We start from the raw sequence: 21,287 nt of genomic DNA, 5'->3' as shown, positions 1-21,287 counted from the left end.
AAGGCTTAAATCCTTTGCTTTTAAAACAGAAATTTTGCATTCACTCTATAAAATCATAAGACCTATTGGGTGAAGCTTTTCTTTAGAAAACAAATACACCTATTGTACAAAAGAGTGAACAACACTATTTGAAGGAACTACTTCAGTTCCTTCAGACCAAATTAGCAGTAGTTACAAAAAAATACGGTTAAAAACAAAGACTTGCAGTTGTATGTGTCAACCCCTACCTAACGTTGAAAATAACTAATTAAAATTTGTGATTTTAGATTTCACTTTGAGTTTGACAACAATTTGCGACGTTGACAGTATGTCGGTTGACAATGACGTTGACGGGAGTATAAATGCAATGTTGCCGGCATTGCATATTGAAAATGACTATAATTGTTTATCCTGTTCTAGCACATTAGCAAAAACTGAAACAAAACATCTAGTGCGCCTCGATCACACTTATTTTTCGGAACGCACCTTTACATTGACGTTCCATAACACATAACCACATTTTTGTTGTTTTGGTTGCCCTTTAAATTGGGTTCTGGAATTGTTATTGTTTAAATTATTTATTTTAAGTGAAGAGTATTCTTTAAAATTTACTGAAATGGACTGCGATCGTCTAGTGGAATATCAGACAAACATTAATAAAGTCTTGAAACAAGCTTTTCAATCAATGCAAAGGATAAGAGTGAGTAAATTGTAGTTTGTATGAGTTTTTTATAACTAGAATGTAAAAAAAGGATTTAGCAACAGCAGGATATTCAGACATTATACAGGGTGTTCCAATTATTTATAGCTGGACTTCACTTTTCCTGTACCTAATAAATTTTGAAAATGTATTTGATTTTTTTTTATATTTCTACAAGAATATTGGCTACTTTCTTAGCAGTTTAGAGTAGATAAAAAGACAAAATTAACCATAACTTGTAACTGAAAGCAAAAACATAAACTCATCAATCTCTACAAAATGTATTAAATAGCTGTTAGTTGCCCAACATGTTTCCAGTGTATCAGACACTCACCTTCAGGGGCTTATCACAGTCTGCTGGCTGTCATTTGATGACTGTGACCATTGTTAAGTCACTGAAGATGAGTGTCTGATACACTCGAAAGTCTGTGTTTTTGCTTTTACTTACACTCACTACTCCACTGTAGGAATATAGACTACTTCTTTTCAATATGAACATAACTTGCTACCTGATTATTTGAGGTTATTTTGCAAAAAAACATTATTTTATAATGGGGTTGATCTTACAATGCTTTGCCTCTTTATATTAAGAATTCAGGAAAAGTAAAAAGTTTTTCTAAGAATGTTTTTCATCAATTAAATTTTGTTGTCTAGTTTTGTTAAAAAAAAAACAATAAATTATTTATTATTTATTTATTGATTTATTTAATTAAATTTGTCACTTGGTGACACAAATATTGGGTCAATTATCAACAGTAATATGTTAAGGGCATGTAAAATTGTGGATAATGAAGTTTGTTGTCCTAGAAACAGCTTGAATGAATTTTATGGTTGTTTGACAAAAAGTGCGGGATCCCAAGGCGAGGGCACTTTTTTAGAAAAATAACCATAAAATTCCATAACCATAACCATACAGTTCGATCTTCAACTTGAAACGTATCGCAGGTCTGTTTCGTGGGCGCCATTTTTTGTCGCTAAGAAACCACGTTTCTTGAAACGGTGTTCAGAGAAATTTGAAGTTGACGACCGAATTCCGCAGCCGATCGAGTGGAAATGTGGGGCCTCTAAGTGGAAAAGTCGATTCCTAAAGGTCTACGGGGAATTGTCTTGTGCGGTGCACTTCCAAGAGGCGGAAAGGGTGAAAACCTAGGTCAGGACCACGTGGATGTGACAGTGACGGTTATAGTTTCCACGAGGAATGACTATATCTTTCACTCGGATCGTGCCCTTAAGCAGTTTTTTAGACCTTTTTGTGTTTGTGAAGTAAACTTTTGTGAAAATTCTAGAGGTTCAGGGGCACAGGCCCGACTTTCTGAGCCTCTTACGTAATCGTGCTGGCAAATTGCTGAGAGCAGAGCCATTTAACAGACAAGTCAAGTCAAGTCAACCATAAAATTCAAGCTCCATGGAGCCAGCAGAGCGTTTTTGACGTCACGATGACGTAATTTAGCAAAACTATAATTTGAGCAACTGTCAAATTACGTCATTGTGACGTCAAAAAAGCTCTGCTCGCTCCGTGGACCGTGAAAACGAATGTGGCCACATTAGCTATGATTGCTGACCAATTAGAGACACCCCCCAAATAAGACTGGCTTATAAAACAAAATTTAACTTTAATATTTACATTACCTAACAATAAATCTAGTGGTTTTAAATTGTGATGTTTATAATAGTTATTTACGTAACAAGTAGGATATGAATGTTATTAACGCACGCATGTGAAAATTTTGAAAAATTGAAAAATTGTAATCACACAGTGCGTTAATAACATATCCTACGTGTTATGTGCAACATTTTATCTACAACGATTATTATTTTAATGATTAATTGAGATTACTGAATACAGGTAAAAAAAATTGGATCACTGTGGCAACAGTACGATTGTTAATAAATTGCTTATGTCAACCGTAGTCAAAGTTTACATTTTAAATGAGTTCAAGCGAAGATCTGCCATCGCCCATCAGACATTGAAAACGAAGCTTTCAATGTTGTTTCAAGCCTTACGCCACAAAAATCAAGAAGAAAATACCAGGATGCGTTTGAACGTTACCAAAAATGGTGTAGTGAAAAAAAGATCCTCAACATAACCAGCGAGAAAGGACTACTAGTATATTTCAACGATTTAAGCAAAAAACATAAGGCATCATCTCTTTGGTGCTATTATTCGATGTTAAGAACGGAATTTTCAAGCAAGATAGTGGAGGCAACAGAACTCCAGATGTACAAACAAATTGTTCACCGATTATTAACGCACTAGTGCGGTAATAGATTCAAAAAAGAACTAGTGCGGTAATAAAGGTCATTATGACACTGAAAATAGTGCGAAATTACATACATTACATTGATAACATTCCACACCAATCACTCTTCACTCCTAATAATTACTATGGAATTACCTTTTAAATTAATTATTATCACTTTATGTCGGTATATGTCTCTAATAAAGTATTTTGCAAATAAATGCAATGTATATTTACTTCAAAAATTGTATTCATATAGGATGGAGACAATGACTTTAGCTAAACTTGTAGAGTAAATAAAGTACCACAGACAAGTATTTTGAACAAATGCACCCATGTTCAAAAAGATTTCCATTTGAAACCCTTCCTATAACAAACAGAAAAAAAAACATAGTAAAGTATAAAACAACTGGATCCAGAAGCTCAGTAGAATTTCTTTCTCCACAGCTAAATGATTTTAAATTAGTTCTAAAATGATCCCAACTATCAAATGGACTGCACTGTTTTTTTACCCTGTATATCGGTAAAGAAATCACTGTAGATAATCCATCTTTAGAATCTTTTTTATTCATTAAATTCGGCTGGCAGTTTTAGGACAGTCCGTTAAAAATTGCCAAAAACTTATGTGTATTGGTCTTTTCTGTGAGCAGTTTATTTGGAGCGTAGATTCCAGTTTTAAAACAGCCATCTCTATGAACGAAAACTGTTTTGGTTTATTTGCTCAAAAATCTGGTTTTGACTGATAATTCTGAGTGTGCATGCACAGTGTAGAATAGAGTGCAGAAGATAATAGAATTTGCAGCTGGTATACATTGCGCTTTTCTTACTGAAGCATCAAAATACTTCTATAAAACTTGTGAAATCTCCTATCTACCATACAAGTTTGGCCAAATAATCATTACTGTCTCCACCCTGTATAAAGTTTTGAAGGAATCAATAGTAAATGTTGCAAATTGTTTCAGCTGAACTGCTTTGATGCCTCGACAAATTTTTTAGTTTTTGGATCTTCAAGTGGGGGAATATACATATTTAAAAAAGATCCCTGTGAATTTAAAAAGCTGATTCCCAGTAAGGTACGTAGATTTTTTTACTACCCATGTAAGTGTTAAGGGCTGGAAGAAAAAGATTACGCCTGCGGCCGAAAATTAAGGTCAATGGTTTAGCCCTTTTTTCGGCCCATGGTAGGTACATTACACACACAGAACATTTTACGCACAAATGATATGGATGACGACGTTTGAACTACTAGTATGATCATATTTTACTTTACCGCCGGCTGTCAAAGACGACGGGCTTTTTGCTACTTTGCCGCCCGTTGTCCGAGACACGAGCCTTAAAAATCATCGAATTAAGCCCTTAGGCGTAAACCTAGGCGCAAGCAAGAACTTCAGGCACATTTGTGCCTAAAAATAGTTATAGAGTATAGTGAAAAATAAACTGAATATGAATTTTTAGGAAGGATCTGCTAGCATCGTTGCAATATCACGTGATGAACGTCATATTGGCGTAGCCACAATCCAAGGTGTAGTTCTTTTTATAGAAAATTTCAAAGATGATACTGGCTTACCATACCATGTGTTCAATATGCACCAAGGTAATTGCATCACCTGCCTTAAATGGCATTATAACGCTCTGTATGTTGGTGATAGTAAAGGTATACTGTCAGTTATAAGCTTGGACCGAGGTTTAGATTCTGCGTTGGTAAGTAATTTAAATAAATATACAGGATGGACCATGATGTGTATTTAAATAAATAAATAAATAAACTGTTGCGATCCATTATGGAAAAAACGGAGAGCAGAATTCTGAAAATTTACGTGCCTACCATAATTAGGTCGAAAATTACGACGTAAATAATTTAAAAAACTAACAAAAGTTATATCAACTTGTAGTCCTTAAAATCCTTATTTGAGGATTATTTTATATAATGCCCCCTATTTTTAACAAAAAGAAGGACAGACCAGCCTGACTTGGTTGAAATTTGACAGTGTCCAGCTGCCAACTTGGTTTATATGCTTATGGTTCTTCGCGATTTTTACAATAATAGATCGCGACAGTTTATCGTGGTCCACCTGTATTTGTTCTAATAAGTGAAACTTCCAGTTTCCAACAAAATCCCTATTTCAACTTCCGGCAACAATTTTAATGGATTTAGACTCGTGCATAGTACAAATTGATTGTTTTGACTGTTATCTTCTAATTTCCACACAAAATAAAACTTACTTATGCAACACCGAAAAGGAGTATTTTATACAAATTGGCAAAAAATTAAGAGACGGTGTCTTTGGCACTTGTTTTCTCATCGATAGCACAACAGATTTAAGTATTGAGTATTTAAACGTCACACCAAAATTGTTTAACAAATTTTTGTTTGCATAGGTTATCGGTATAAGCCGTTGCAAAATAATTATAATAACGCATTTCGGTTTGCCAAAGAATCAGATGTGGTCGTTTCAAGTGAAAGTCCTGATGTTCGAATATTTTGCGCTCGTCCAGGAGCTCGCTTATGGGAAGCAGGCTTTGACGCTCAAGTTTTACGTACTTATCAGTTTAAAGAGAGTCTAAAGGAGAAATTAACACCAACTGAATTGTTAGTCATTGCATCAGAAGAAGAGGCTGTGCTTCAAAAACGGATAAACGATGGAGATTTGAAGGTTAGTTTTATTATACTGGAAATCAAAATAAACTAGGGTGGCGTCAGAGAAAAAACATAATAAGTGTCCGATATTTCACAGTTCGATTCATTGGGTATTTTAAAGGTAAAAAGTCCATATAGGCATGGATCGCCAAGGCCTTACTTATAGAGCTACAGGGTGTTAAAAATTTGTTTTAATTAGCACCCTCTACATGTAAAATCAAAACCAAGATCTAATTGAAGTTTCTCATCTTACATAATCTCCAAATACCAAGTTTCGTCCAAATATCGATACTATTTCAAAAAATACTTAGAAAAAACAAAAGTTAAAATTAATTTGTAACACCCCCAACTGACAATCCAAGAACTACTGCCTTTTTTGACATTAACAGCATGTTCCTCTGTGGAAGTTGCCTTCTTTCGGATATCCGATTGAACTCATCCAAACTGTCAATATGTATGACAAGTTGGGTGCGTCCGTGTCAAGATTGAGATATCTCTATTCGGTGATGTTTACTTACAAGCTCGTCCAAATCGGTCATAGAAATCGTTCGTATGTCATGTCGTTGTGTGTATTCGCTTGACGGTTCCAGATTTAATTATTGTATAGTGACGGTGGTGTTCAATCTAAATTTCGATCTAATTTCCAACTTAAACTTGCTGCTTTGGCCCAATTTGCAATATAAACTACGCTCCAAAATTGTTTCGTTACGGACATACAGGATGTAAAAGTCTGAACAAGATTTTCATATGGTACCAAAACTTCTTTAGACATTTGAACAAAACTTTGCAGGTGCCAAATGTTATAGACTATACAAGATGCACGTTTTTCAATAAGAAGAGTATTTGCCAGTTTTACCACTGACGTCCTTACACATGTTATAGGATATTTTAACAGAAAAAAAGGTACGCAACTGCTTCTTCATAAAATACAAATCAGTTCTGAATACCTTATTCAATTTAGAAAGAAAAATCTCTCTTGTTACTTTTCAATACAGGGTTTCGTTTTCCAGTCAAAAATACAAAATTATAATGGTGTATAAATACCTGGAACTCATCAATAAAATATCAAATCTGTTCATTATTAGATAAAAAAAATGTATTGGCATGCAGGTGCCATTTAACCAGTTTCCGTTAAAAGCTTCACAAGTACTTCTTCTCCTATTGTCTCGTAGTCCACCCATGTAAGAGGTTTTTTTTTTTGCTCTGTTTAATGGCGTCACCAACTAGGGTATTTTGCCAGCTCGATACGAAAGAGGCTCAGATAGTCGGGCTTGTGCCCCTGAGCCCCAGATAGCTACTAAAAGTTCTAAAAAATCGCTTAAAGGCACGATCCGAGCAAAAGATGTAGTCCTTCCTCGTGGAAACTATAACCGTCACTGTCACATACACGTGGTCTTCTCCTAGGTTTTCACCCTTTCCGCCTTTTGGAAGTGCCCCGCACAAGACAATTCCCCGTAGACTTTTAGGAATCGACGTTTCCACTTAGAGCTCCCACCATCTCCACTCGACCGGCTGCGGAGTTCGGTCGTCAACCTCAAATTTCTCTTAACACCGTTTCAAGAAACGTGGTTTCTTAGCGACAAAAAAATGGCGCCCACGAAACAGACGTGCGATACGTTTCAAGTTGAAAACCGGACTGCATGTAAGAGGTTGTGTTCTCACCCGGTACCGACAAATGTCAATAATGTCAAGCGAATCAGGTCACTTTACAGCATCAATCCATAATTAGACTTTTAATTTGTGGGTTAGTCAAGCTCCAGTACGCTACAAAGCAGGACAACGTCCTAGTCGCCTCTTCTCTCGTTGTCTCGTCGTCCTAGTTTCTTGTAGTCTATTCCTACAAAACAGCAACAGATATTACGTCCTTTGAACTACATTGGACCCTGCATTGGGCTCGTTTGTAGTAAATATCTGCCTAATTGTATTATCATGTCTCAAAACCGACATAGATCAACTCCGGTGTAGTTCTAGCGTTCGTAAATGACACTTTTGAGTCTAAATACGTTCGTTGGGGCTACACTGGTTACTGAATTCAGCTTATCGTTTGTGGTCAATCTGTGCCAACTTGTTTTCTTACATCTCAAAACCGGCAAATATCGACTACGGTGTTATTTTAGCGTACAAAAATAAAACTTTTGAGTCCGATTACGTCCGATTACATTGGGTACAGGTGTAGTTCTAGCGTACGCAAATGACACTTTTGAGTGCCAGGCAGACCAGTAGCGCCGGATTAAGGTCACTTTATTCCACCGTTTGTCGTATTATTTACGACAGACGGTAGACAAAGTCGTAGACGTAGTCGAAAGAATAGCTACTATGAAGTGGGCTTGGGCAGGTCACTTAGCAAGAACAAGAGAGGAGAGATGGACAAAAAGAGTGATTGAAGGACAAAAGAAGTCGAGGAAGACCTCCAACTCGTTGGACAGATGCTCTAAGAAGAGTAGAGAGTAAGTGGTTAAGCGCAGCAGAAGACGCACTAGGTGGAAAATGTTAAGGGAGGCCTACGTCCAGCAGTGGACAAGATTGGCTGTGTGATGATGATGATCATGATGTTTCAACCCCCGCGTAAAGAGGAATTGCCGTCTGCTGTTCCCGGACTTTAAAATTCCTCTACGGCCTATACGTTTTCCGCTCTTATAGTCATGGATCACCGGCAATTTGTAATCTGCCTGACCTTGGCAATCTGCGTGTGCCTCTAGTTTATTTAGAGTGGTCCATCAAATGGTTACTTTTTGTTTAGGAATTTTTATCTTCCCTGTGAAAACATCCTGCGCTACCTCCTCAAAACGTGACACTATGTTCGAAGTGACGAGGTCGGGCTCGTAATACACTGGACAAGTCTTGCACAAATCTATGAGTGTCTGAGATTCGCGGTCGAAGAAGTCTTTTGCTGGACTTTTTTGGTGATTCAATTTTCGATTCGGTGTACAGTTGTACGTTGTAGGCTTGGAGTTTCATCTTTCTTTGATTGTAGTGACAGTACTGAACTGGGAACAAACTTGTGCAAACTGTGTCAGATCAAGTCAAGTGTCTCCTTTGATCGCTTTAAGCATATTATAGTAACAGGTTTCAACCTTCCGTTGGATGGAGACATTGTGATAGCAATGTGTTCATGCGTACGGTTTTTAAAGACTGAAGTGTTTTCTTGTTCCGACACACACGTGAAATGTGTCCAGCCTTGTTGTCAGAATGACAAGTGGCGTAGTGGAACAGAGAGTTGGGCATGCTGTGTCGTCGCTCCACATCCATCACAGCTCGGTGGTCCAATATTCTTCTTCCCTCTGCTTGGGCGAAACTTTTGTTCGTTTTGTCTTACACATAAACGCGGCATAGCTGCGTCTTTGAGTCTGATAACAAGTCCCTGAGCTTGTCAACAACGTTGTAAAACCTGGTAAAACCTCAATTCGGACAGGTTTTTCGGAAACAAACGGTCACGTTGTTGATTGTACTCGTGGTCAAGGCGGTATAAGCAGAAGTTCAACGACTTGTCTGGGAAGCATTCCAAATGCTTCTCAAGAAGCACTTCTCAAATGTGAGGAATGATGTATAATATCGTCTCTGTTTGCCATCCAGTAGTTTGTTAGGCGAACAGCAGGTTAACAGAAGATTTATTTATTCACAATCTAACTTCAAAAATGCATACAGTGAGGGCCAAATGTCCTGCATAAATTCATTCAAAATTCAAGGAAAATAACGAGTTAAAAAAATACAATATAAAACTGCTATAACTCTATGAATTAAATGCTCGAAATGTTTTCCGTTAACTTCTTGACAGTGGGCAAGCCGTAATTCAAATTCGTCTAGCACGTTTCTTATCGTTTGAGAGGGTATTTGTTGAGTTTCGTACGTAGAGTTTGATTTTTAAATCTTCTATGCTGTTGGGCTTATTCAGAAACACTTTATGTTTTATATAACCCCATAAAAAAAGTCCATTGGGGTGTCAGGTGATCTTGCAGGCCACTCTAAATGGCCCCTTCAACCCGGAAACACTTCGTTTAAATATTGTCGCACCTCCCTGCTAAAGTATGGTGGGACGCCATCTTGTTGAAACCAAATTGATTCATGAAATCAAATATTTGGGTTATTTGCATTTGGAAACATATTACTAAGGTCAGGAATTAGTTCATTTCTTAAAAATTGCAAATAACGGTGGCCTGTTAGAGCATCTTCAAAAAATGCGGTCCTATGATTCTATCTCTGACAATACCGACCCAAACATTGACAGACTGAGGATATTGGTTGTGAGATTCAGTCGCCCAATTTGGTTCGTGGATGACTAGTAGCGGTAGTTTTGTCTGTTTATCATACTGTTTAAACAAAATTTTGATTTATCAGCAACTCATTGTTGGTTCTGTTCATTAAAATGTCGCAAAATTCCAATCGACGATCTGGATCATCTTCGAGCTCGTAGATTGATTTTATTTTGTACGGATGATATTTTTCTTTTTTGAGAATTCTTCGCACAGATGATTTTCCGATTTCATTATCCAATGCTATTTCTTGAGTTGGTTTATGGGAATTTTATTCAATGGATAAAAGAACGTTTAATTTCTTATTCTGGAAAATCGACGGTCGACCAGATCTGGGAAGGTCTTTTACGTGTCCCAGTTCTCCAAATTTCCTTTCAATTCTGCTCACCGTAGACTGCGATATTTGACTGTCATGATATTTGGTTTTGATTATTTCACAAACTTTGCTTTGAGTTCTTGTTCGATTACCATATACAATGTTTAAAATTTCGCTTAATTTCGCCATTTTCCCGCAGAACAGTGAACAAAATTGGAAATAGGTGTTTGTCAAAATTTTCAAAAGTGAAAATTAAAAACTTTATGTTTTACCTTTACATTATGAATAAATAATATCTTGGAAACGGTGTACGTTATAGTGTTCATAACAACCTGAGGGCATTACAGGCGGGCGTTATCATAACGCCCTGAAACTGTTTTTAATATTAGAAATGGCATTTTTATACTTCCATACCATAAAAACTTTGTATTCCCTATCCTTGGCTGCTCTTGACTATTTAGGTAGTACCATAAACTTTCGTTGGTTTTTGCTGCATTTTATTTTATATTTTCTAAAATTTCATTTCGCTTTTACCATTCTCACTGACTGACAGGCCTATCAAAGTCACATCATTCAGGTAAAATAAATAGAAAACAACATACCGGTGAAGGTATACCTTACTTTTCATTGCCAGAAACAGTAAATAATTATTGCTTAATTAGGTAAAATATAAAACATTGTATGCACCACAGGTATTAAGGAGAGTATAATGTCCATCAGGACGAAACAGACCTATGGCCCGAGGGATAGGTTAGGAGGCATTATGTTCTCTCTAACGCCCTTGGTGCATAAATAGCTATAAAAGTCATAGGTCAATTAGGTAAATTAATTACCTACCTAGTATTTGTAGGTAATTAAATGAGTGCGCTTTGTGGTATTCAATCGCAAGTTTCTCATTAACTGTGGCGTTTAGGGATAGGGTATGTGTAAAGAAATATGTTCAGGAACTCCCAAAGAATTTAAAAAACTTTTTATACAGGGTGGTCCAGTTTTAAGTGTCAATAATTCACCATAGCCAATCAAAAAATAAGTTGACTTGCATTGTGTCATTTTTCTGAAAAGCGTTTCCAAAAGAAGATACAGTCCTCTAAATTTCAATTTAAAAAATCGTTTTATAGTTTAAAACTGAACATCCAAGACTTGTGAAAGTCCAAATTTGTACTGAATAGTCTAAAAACTTTTTTACTACTAGGAATAGTCTTATGATTCGCTTCCTCAGACTGCCATCCTGGTTGAGTGTCTGAAACTGGCAACAGGTTAGGTTAGGTTAACACGGTGGTCCGGGGTGGAACCCACATAGGCCAGAGGCCCGTTGTGATGCCGTATGGGGTGGTTACCACCCAACTGGCAACAAGAACTAAAAAAAGTCCGGAAATCAAGACAAAGATTGTATTGTGCATGAAACTCATTTTTTACTACTAAAAATAGTATAAAAGTTTACTTTTAAAGCTAGAACGGACCTTACTAGAACTAAAGAGACTCCAAAAGTATATTTTCAAGACTTTAATTGGTGTACAACTCAATTTTCTGGACTGGACAACAAGTCTAGAAGTAAATTAAATTTTCGGACTATTTTATTTCTAAAAATTAGTTCTCAAGACTATTATTGTAGTATTTGGTGTGAATGTGGCATTTGAGGCACTGAAAACAGCCTTAAAACACTAAAAACAGTCTAGTTTATTAAGAAATACCCGAATTTTTTAGCACTGAGGTGTCTGCTAGAAGTCGATTTAATAGTGACAAAGCTTGGAATGCCATTTTAAGTCTATGAAGAATGTGAAAATTGTTTTTTAAGTTTGCTATGTCAATAACTTGGTGAAGATAGTCTTAAAACTCGATTTTCCAAGCTGAAAGCAGTTTTGAAGCACTAAAAAAAAATAGTCCAGAATTCGAAGAAAATGAAAAGCAAAGTAAAAAGCACGAAAAGTTCGTTTTCAAGACAATTTTCATGAATCTAATGTCAATGTCCTGCATCTAAGACTATTTTCAAGACTAAAATATTGAAATTCGTCTTCAAATTATGAAAACTTACTTGAAATGCAAATTTTAAGCTTCTGATGTCACTTTTCATTAGTTCAGTCACATTTTGGGGTTCAAGTCAATTTTTAAGGTTTAAATGTATGAATTTGTAGTAACAAATTCTTGAAAAAGTAGTTTTTATGTCTACAAGTCAATTTTTAGTATTAAAGTCTCTCGATTTGCATGAAAACTGGTTACAAACACAATTTTTAAGCTTCTGAAATTTTTATCTTTTCTAATTCAATTTTCAAACCTAAAGTCTTTTAGTTTGTCTGGAAACTATGAAAACTGGCTAAAATAATATTTTTTCAACTTTTTAAGTGAATTTTCCGTTTCCAAGACAATTTTTAAGTTGGGTTGGGTTAGTTTTGGGTCTTTGACCGTAATAACGTGTAATAAAGTGCTTGTTCCAAATTGGATCAATATTGCTCCAACGGTCTGACAGTTATGACAAAAAAAAAGATTTTTTAAACAGAAATTTGAAGGACTGTATTTTCCTTACGAAGCACTTTTCAGGAAAATGACATAATAAATGTCAACTTATTTTTTAATTGGCTATGGATTGGTGAATTATTGACATTTAAAACTGGACCACCCTGTATACAGAGGCTTCCATAAGAAAAAAATAAAGTGGCATTTATCAACTACATGGATGACCCTGTATACATGTCTGTCATGTCAAAAAATGCGCAACTAAGATCAAAAATTGACGTGTTCGAGCATTTTGATAAAAAAAAATTCCTTGAATTTTGAATGAATTTATGTCCTCACTGTATAACTAATACACTGACAACTCAAAGCTGTTCCTCTTTAATACCATTTGTATGCAAGTAATTTTTTGTCGTTGTAGATTTGTGACGTCATCTCCATTTAATTTGGTTTTCTGTATAGATTAACAATATTTGTTCAATTATTCTACTAAAGTTCAGAGTTGTTTCAGATTGATGAATTTAACTTTCGAATTTTGCGAGCAATCGACGATAAATATATTTTGACTTACGATTCAAAAAGGTTGTATATATTTGATGTACTCAGCAGTAAGCTGGCTTTTTGGACTGGCTTTTCTTCTGGCATTAAGCATGTGGCTGTGGTTAAAAGTCGCATTTATGTGTGGCATCAAAACATGGAAATAACAAATTTAATGGGTATGTACTATTAATTTTAGATATCTTAAGAATAACGTAATTGCGAAACACACCCTATGTAAGTGGGGTAAAATCAAATCTTTTGATAAAATTATTTTTCAAAGATTGTAATGCAAATCCCTTAATAAAACAAGAAAGTCAAACGTTATAATTAATACCAATATTTTAGTTGTGGAACTTGAAAACATCCTGTTGAGCGCCCTCTACCAAAAACAGTATTATCTTTGCATAGACCTTTGTCTAGAGTTCAAAGCTGAACTCCTACAACTTTTAGACCACTCAAAAAAACTGTACCTGCTCTCCACATTAAAAAATAAGATATCCGACTCTGTAATGTTGGAACAGTTGGAACCAATTTTCCAAAAAATTGAAGAGAGCAGTGAAAAGATCCAAACTCATAAAACTAATATAGTTCTAGTGGAAAATTTGTTTTCGAGCACTCAAGAACTTCCAGTACGTAATAAATCTCCACTAATTAAAAGTGATGTGGCTTTGATTTTTAAGCAGTATAAACTGAACAAAACTCACAGGTAAGTAACAATGTGATAAATCGTTTGATCGGGTTTCTGTACTTATTTAAACATTTTTGGATTTTGATTTTGAGTTTTTGTAAAAAGAGATAATTAAGATCGGACTACAATGTTTTTGCTGTCAACGACTACTAGCTTCGACCTTCTCTTTCTTGGTTTTATTAAGATTGTTGCTCTGACTCCTTTGTGATCACTACTTATTGAAAAATTATTAAGAACTGTGACGTCTTGAACTATGTTTTCAAGTGAATTTTAACTAATGAAATTACTTGACTTATTGTAAATGTCATTAATAAAGCTTCACTCTCAAGAAAGTTTTGTCGTGGAGAAACTGAAAATAATCTCTTTAATCAGGATAAAGTGTCACTTTAAGATTTCTGTAAAGAAAACTCATGCAACAAATTAAATAACTTTTTTTGTAGTACTATTGATATTCCGGATGTGGTGAATCTTTTTGAGTCACAGGATTTTAATCAAATGTACGAAACTCTGGTTCGGTTCCAAAAATACGTCAAAACTGAACTAGAAGAGGATGCCACAGATTGGTGTCAGCTTCAATGTTTAAAACAAGCAACTCAAAGAAATTGCAAAGAGTTGAATAATGAAATGTTTGACTTTTTACTTAACGGATTGATAAGACTGAATTCTACAGTTAATTATTCGTGTACTTGTGGTTATCCGTTGCCCAAGTGTTACAAATATATGCCAAAGTTTTACTCTGTGGCTCTATGTCTGTATGAAAGTCGCCGAAATAGTGAGAAGGTAAGTGTCGGGTATTTTATCTAGGACACTGTATACGACAATGTCTTGTAGATAATACGAGATATTCCTTATTTATGGAAACATCGAGTTAAGTCTGAGGTGTTTGGATTGAATATGACTGCTTTAATACAATATAGCAATTTGGAGTTATTTAAGCAGCACACCTTGCAATTGACATACGACAATTGGCATGATATATTAGGTATGTAACATTTTGTTGCTAGGAGTTACACTGAAAATATTAGTAATAGGCTTTTATAAAAAGATATAACTAGTGATGGGTAAATTACCGGTAAAGTAAATATTTTACTTTACCAGGAAAATTTTAAGTAAGTAAATTACCAATACTGTGTTCCTTTTGACACAGCTTTTCTCACTGACTGTACTAAATTTTGTAGTGTTTTTTCCGGTTATTGGATAGGAAATTTAATGGGGATTCCAAAAATGTGCTTAAAACAGTCATTTTCTCATTCCAAGGGGGTTTTACAGGCGATTTTATCCTTGACTGTCCTTTCAAACTGTGTTTCTAGCAGTTCAAACTTTGACACAGCTTTTCCCACTGACTGTACCAAATTTTGCAGTGTTTTTTAAGGTTATTGGATAGGAAATTTAATAAGGATTCCAAAAATGTGCTTAAAACAGTCATTTTCTCACTCCAAGGGGGTTTTACAGGCGATTTTATCCTTGACTGTCCTTTCAAACTGTGTTTCTAGCAGTTCAAACTTTGACACAGCTTTTCTCACTGACTGTACCAAATTTTGCAGTGTTTTTTCAGGTTATTGGGTAGGAAATTTAATGGGAATTCCAAAAATGTGCTAAAAACAGTCATTTTCTCACGTTTTACGGGCGATTTTGTGTTTCTGGCAGTTCAAACTTTGACACAGCTTTTCTCACTGACTGTACCAAATTTTGCAGCGGTTTTTCAGGTTATTGGATAGGAAATTTAATGAGAATTCCAAAAATGTGCTTAAAACAGTCATTTTCTCACTCCAAGTGGGTTTTACGGGCGATTTTATTCCTGAATGCCTTTTCAAACTCTGTTTCTGGTAGTTAAAATTTTGACACCGCTTTTCTCCCTGACTGTACCAAATTTTGTACTGTTTTTTCAGGTTATTGGATAGGAAATTTAATGGGGATTCCAAAAATGTGCTTAAAACAGTAATTTTCTCACTCCAAGTGGGTTTTACGGGCGATTTTACCCCTGACTGTCATTTCAAACTGTGTTTCTGGCAGTTCAAACTTTCACACAGCTTTTCTCACTGACTGTACTACATTTTGTAGTGTTTTAGGAAATTTAATGGGGATTCCAAAAATGTGCTTAAAACAGTCGTATTCTCACTCCAAGTAGGTTTGACAAGCAATTTTGTTTCTGTCAAACTGTGATCAAAAAGGTGCAAAGATCAGGGTTTAGAAAAGTTTTCTTGCAATATTCGATAAAAAACGTGTTTCTGAGATTTATGACATTTATTTTGACAGTGGTCACGTGACTGTCTAGCTAAATTTTCCTCCAAAAACCACGCGATATCTGTCATTTATGTTGTAACTGTCAAAATTTGCTTAGAATTTGCAAAAATTACAGTGTAACAGTTTTCGGAACAAGACGTGTTTCTGAGATTTATGACAGTTATTTTGATAATTGTCAGTAAATTGCTAGTAAATTGCAAATTGTAAATTAAATAATAATATCTTCAGATTCGCGTCATTATTCTCATTTCAGAAACATTAGTTGTCATAATTTGACATAAAACATGAGATAATAAAAAAAGTGATAAAAAGCTGTAATTTTATTTTTTTGGAAAATGCTACTGGTTTTTCATAAAAAGTTGTATTGTTACTCATTTGGTACTACGAGTAGAATCACTTTATCAGAAAAGTTTTACTTTATTTATTTTATTATTGATAAACCAAAATCTCTAAAACAATAAATAACAAATCAAATCATCCTTTTATTCAGTCTTTATTTTTCAGGATTTTATTTTGACCGAAAATCACTTTAATGAAATTAATAACCTTCTCTTCAAGCAAATTTCAATTAGACCCGCAAATTTACTGGTCAAATTGTAATTTGCTGGTAAAATTGGTAAATTTTCCTGTCACACACTGAATTTCGCCTTTCCAATTTTTACTTTTTTTCCAAGCTTTACCTTCTGGTAAATAATCGGTCACGGTAAATTTACGCCCGTCACTAGACATAATCCATATAACATTGAAAGAACATTCATGTTCTTGTTACATTCCCTCATTAAGGATTATTAAGGAATATGAATATAACATAGAACATGGAATAATATTTATATACCTTAATTTTCTGGAATAATACTCCTGAAAAGTAAAATACAACTAGTCCAGAAGCACTCAAAAGATTTCAAAACAGTCTAAAAACTTCCGTATGTTTCTAGAGTAGTTTAAAATGTCTCTAAAGCAGTCCAAAACCTTCAAGATGCTCTTTAAACTCTCCAAAAAGGTTTCAAAAGCTTTTTAAAAACTTTCAAAACATTCTAAAAGCTTCCAAATACTCTTCAACTAGTGTAAAAGCTCCCAAAACATTTCAAAAAAGTCTAAATACTTTCGTATGTTTCCTTGTATCAAAAATCTGTTCTTTACAATATCTGGAAATCGTTTTTAAAGATCTTGATAAAACATCTGTCTGCGGCAAGTGGTAGTAGTGTAAATGTGTGTTCTAAAGACTGTTTAAATATTAAAATCCATATCGTAAGAATGTTTTATAGAAATTTAAAAATAAAATATCACTCATATAGAACGATTTTTGTAACCAAGTAGAATCAATCAAAGTCAAAGTTATAAAATGTACCGCTTACTCTGTTTTATAAAGAAAAATGTTAAACGGTCGTCAACTTCCAGGGAACAAATTGTTATTACGTAAATTTATATTTTATCACTTAAATAGTGTTATAAAAAACGCTTTTTTTTACTTTTGTAGGCGTTACTTTTGTTTGTACTTCCAAAAATTATAATATTGTCCAAAATATCACTTTGCATTATGATTGTTACTGCAAACTGTTGAATTACAACAAAGTTAGTTAAATCTTAAGTACAACTGAGCCACACTAAAACCTGAAGAATAAAAAAATCAGAAATATTAATCATAATTATAATTAATATTACGGACTAATTTGAAAGCTAGAAAAAATATTCCCACATTATGCCCAGTTAGATTGGCACAATAGCCCTCTGTGCGCTTGTCGGAAAGGCTTATTCCATCGTTGTTATGGTCAAAAGTAGACTTATGTTAGTGTCAAATACAAAAAATCAACAGTCAAACCGCGTTATACCTAGATTTCATTTTAAACAACCACTCACCGACTAAGTAAACTTGTTTTAGGTTACTTCGTAAAAATCAACAAAGGTCTCTGCCTAAACTGTGATCGATCAATCGACGTTGACTCACTTTTAACTTGGTCAGATGTGGGAAAATCTATAGTGCAGTCTCTGGGATCGAAAAACGCTATTCGAATATTAGAAAAATACGAACATGCTATACCAAATGGAGCTTTAGACGCTACTTTTTACCAAACTTGTATTTTTGCACATACAGTTTTAAACAATAACGAACGAGTTAAACCTGAAGTTGCTTGTCAGTTTGTAAGCGGTTTAGATCAGAATGGATTGGAACAGGTTTGTTATGCTTTTATTGTCCGGTTTCTGAACCAAGAGATATTTTTTTACTTTCAACCATGTATATAATAACGTTATTTCTTATGTGTAAACCACGGTGGAAAGTTTAATTTCTGTCTCGAGATAAAGTTACTCCCTAATTTCTCGACAGAAATCAAACACCTTCCACCTGAGTATGTAATATAGGTACTATTATTTCATACTGTATCGTAATATACCCTATTACGTTGTCGGTTTCAGTCCGGGAAATGATTCATTACATTACTAGTCCGGAAAAGTCAGAACTGGTGGTTTTTTCCGGATTGATTTTTTTTTCTGTTCTTTTACAAAGACAACGTCCGTTGTATGCCACTAGCTAAGTAGTTCATACTGTTTCTTGTACCGCCTTGACGATTTAATGGGAATTAGTTTGCCAATTGCTTCGGCCCTTTTCTTTAAAATTGCTTCTAAAAACGCATCCATTTTTGACAGGAAGTCGACAATGGTTAACAAGTTGAAACAGTTGGTGTACAAAAAATGTACAGGGGTGTGAAAAGCTCAACCTAAGAAATATTCGAAATGTGCTCAACAATTTATCACTTACAGTATGAAGTAAAACGTATTACGATACTCTACCGTGAAATGCAGTTAAAGTACTCGTCTAGAAATTTTAGACTCGGCTCGTAAATAAACATCTAGATTTGTACTTTAATAAGCCATTTTCCGGACTTGTAACTTAAATTACTATTACATAATACTACCAGTTAGACAAATTTTATTAGTACTTTGTTAACTTCTTAATAAATATCTCCATTAAAAAACACCACTTTTGTAAAAAGTGTTCTTCTGCTAGCTTTAGCTACAAACATTTTATGTTCTGTTTAATTTCAAATTGTTTTTTAATTTTAACAGTTTTATGTTTTTGCATGTTTCGTTCATCGTGGATTAAGCTAGTTGAGCCTGTTTTGTTTGCAGGATAAACGGTCCTTGCAGTACTCCTCGCACTTCTGCCTCTGATTAGCTGTTTGATCCCTTCTGGTCCTTCAAAATAAAAATAAATTAATGGTTAGTAGTTTTAGCGCTTTTTGGTTGGCCTGCACCAAGATTCGGTCTAAATCCGCGATTCCTGCTGTTGTTTTCTGGCGGGAGTTTGTCTCCAGCACCTGTTGTAGGAACCTAGCTGAATATGGTTTTTGTGAAGTGTCTAATAAGGTTGGTTTTCTAGATGTGTTGGCTGTTCAGCTGCCAGGCACGTCAAGCCATTTTTTCCGTCTAGGAAGCTCCAGCGTGTTCTGCCATTTTTGTTTGTTGTTCTGTAGTCCCAGTCCGGAAATTCCACTGGCGATGTGCTGTCTCCTTTCTCTTCTAAGAATAACGGTCTCTGTTGTCTTGTTATTTTCCTGTAGTACTTCTGCTGTTGGCTGGTAGCAAGAACTAATCCTTTGTCATCTTCGGTCGATTTTATTTTTAATGGCCAGTGCTTCCATTTTCATGGTATCCAACGCTGAAATAAGCACATGGATGACGCTACTATTTACAAAAGCGCTCGGTTGTCGCTGTAGACTATTTATCCAAATGATTCCTATTCCAAAGTCCTGGCTTTCGCGATATTTGGTTTTTGAATAACTGCTACATCCACCTCATACCGGGCTAGAATATCCGCTATTCGCTAGCTCCATCTTGTGGCTTCTCAAGCCGTTAACGTTCCAAGACATGATCTACAAGGCTGCGTCGTTGCGCCACCGATTTATAAATGCTCCCAGTTCTGAACACATTTTCTGGAACGTTTACATCTGCTTCATCTCTCCATCATTGCCCCGAAATGTACGGCGGTGCTTGCTGCTACGTCAGCAACGTAGCCATTGTCTTCCTGTAGTTTCCTGTTGTCTGGTTGAAAGCTGTCGATGGTTTGGCTGATGGTTTCTATTGCTGCTGCTGTTTTCTCCGTTGTCTTTTTCTTGTTCGCAGAGCGGGTACCTTGCAGAAAGGGCAACGCCGCAGTTAACAGACTATGCAGAAGTCGTCTCTCTAGACTTTTAGCTTTCCCCGCTGAATTTTCTGCAACAAGACTCTACAGTGCAGCTCCTTTGCGAATTACTGTCTTCAACATCTGCTACCCTTAAGAAGGCTTTTTTTCCCCTTTATTTGCTTCCGGTTTGGTCGTCATTTTATGTCGTTTTTTGGCGGCGTCCGCATTTTCTTTTTATTCACCTTAGATTTCTATTGGGTAGGATTTCCATGTTCACGACTTCTATTTTCGATTCGAAGATTTCGACCAACCTTTTTTGCCTCAAGCACTGAAACAAGCTTCTCCATACTCCTTTCGGACTCTTTCCCCCAGAAAAATTATTTTGACACTACTAATTGTAACGAACCATCTTCCTTCCTTTTTTATAAAATGCTGTATTTAACTGTCATAACTTTACTTTAACTTTATTTTGTTATTCACTTTCTCCAACGTCCGCTCCGTGTGAATGCTTGGTTACTGCTGCAAAATGTATTTATTAAACTACCACAACTTTCTTTTTGTACTTTTTTCTATTTTAAACACACAAAAGATCAGTAGAATCGTGAATGTATGTGCAACAAGACGAATATCTATATTGAAAATATAGATATTCGATCCGAGTGTTCAGAAACCGGACATTATAAATAAGATTATTACAACAAAGTTTTATTTTCAGTTTCAGGATATTATCGCAAAATACTTGAGACGTAAGTATGCAGCAAATAGAAACCCTTATTATAATTTCTGTCCGGATATTTCTACGAGTTTGTGCGTTATCTGTAAGTTGCCTCTAAAAAATGATATTTTAAGTGATTGTGAAACGGTAAAAGATTGCGGACATAAGTTTCATAAGTTTTGTTTTGACCGTGGAGATCAGATTTGTGTTTTGTGCGAATAATCGCACTGGTAGTAGTTTTTGATTTGTTTGTAATAACGAGACGAAATTTGTGAGAATCAATAAAAAAAATGAGATCTAGGTGATTGAAAAATAGAGATTTTGTAATTAAGTAAGTAAAATTATATTTGACAGATCAAATAACATTCTTGCCTTTGTAATTTTGATAATAAAGAAGTTTTACAAACAA

The 21,287-nt window shown here is 35.2% G+C and overlaps 1 protein-coding gene across 2 annotated transcripts; it reads left to right on the top strand.

Moving 5' to 3' along the window:
* The first annotated feature begins 495 nt into the window (after nucleotides 1-495).
* Nucleotides 496-21,287, top strand: LOC145731082 (BLOC-2 complex member HPS5 homolog). 2 transcript variants are annotated; one of them, XM_081982669.1, is made up of 11 exons: nucleotides 496-679; nucleotides 3,882-3,992; nucleotides 4,375-4,620; nucleotides 5,023-5,242; nucleotides 5,299-5,573; nucleotides 13,083-13,287; nucleotides 13,457-13,817; nucleotides 14,240-14,579; nucleotides 14,631-14,781; nucleotides 17,923-18,215; nucleotides 20,879-21,287. In XM_081982669.1, exons 1-11 carry the CDS (start codon nucleotides 596-598, stop codon nucleotides 21,098-21,100), a joined length of 2,508 nt encoding a protein of 835 aa, XP_081838795.1. In that variant the 5' UTR covers nucleotides 496-595; the 3' UTR covers nucleotides 21,101-21,287. The 2 variants fall into 2 exon arrangements, with proteins under 2 accessions (XP_081838795.1, XP_081838796.1); XM_081982670.1 differs by lacking the exon at nucleotides 17,923-18,215 and having other exon boundaries at nucleotides 20,879-21,132.

The sequence above is a fragment of the Ips typographus genome, linkage group LG6 (genome assembly GCF_016097725.1).
Source record: "Ips typographus isolate SLU linkage group LG6, UJ_Ityp_2.0, whole genome shotgun sequence".
NCBI classification, from domain to species: Eukaryota; Metazoa; Arthropoda; class Insecta; order Coleoptera; family Curculionidae; genus Ips; species Ips typographus.
Note: the sequence above shows the minus strand (reverse complement) of the source record. Positions and strands in the feature narration are given on the sequence as shown.

Excerpts from the sequence above, each read along its gene's own strand:
- LOC145731082 (XM_081982669.1), top strand. The coding sequence starts at position 596 with ATGGACTGCGATCGTCTAGTGGAATATCAGACAAACATTAATAAAGTC. Across the intron at positions 5,243-5,298 it reads CGATAGCACAACAGATTTAA|GTTATCGGTATAAGCCGTTG; the intron begins GTATTGAGTATT and ends TTGTTTGCATAG. Across the intron at positions 13,288-13,456 it reads GGAAATAACAAATTTAATGG|TTGTGGAACTTGAAAACATC; the intron begins GTATGTACTATT and ends CCAATATTTTAG.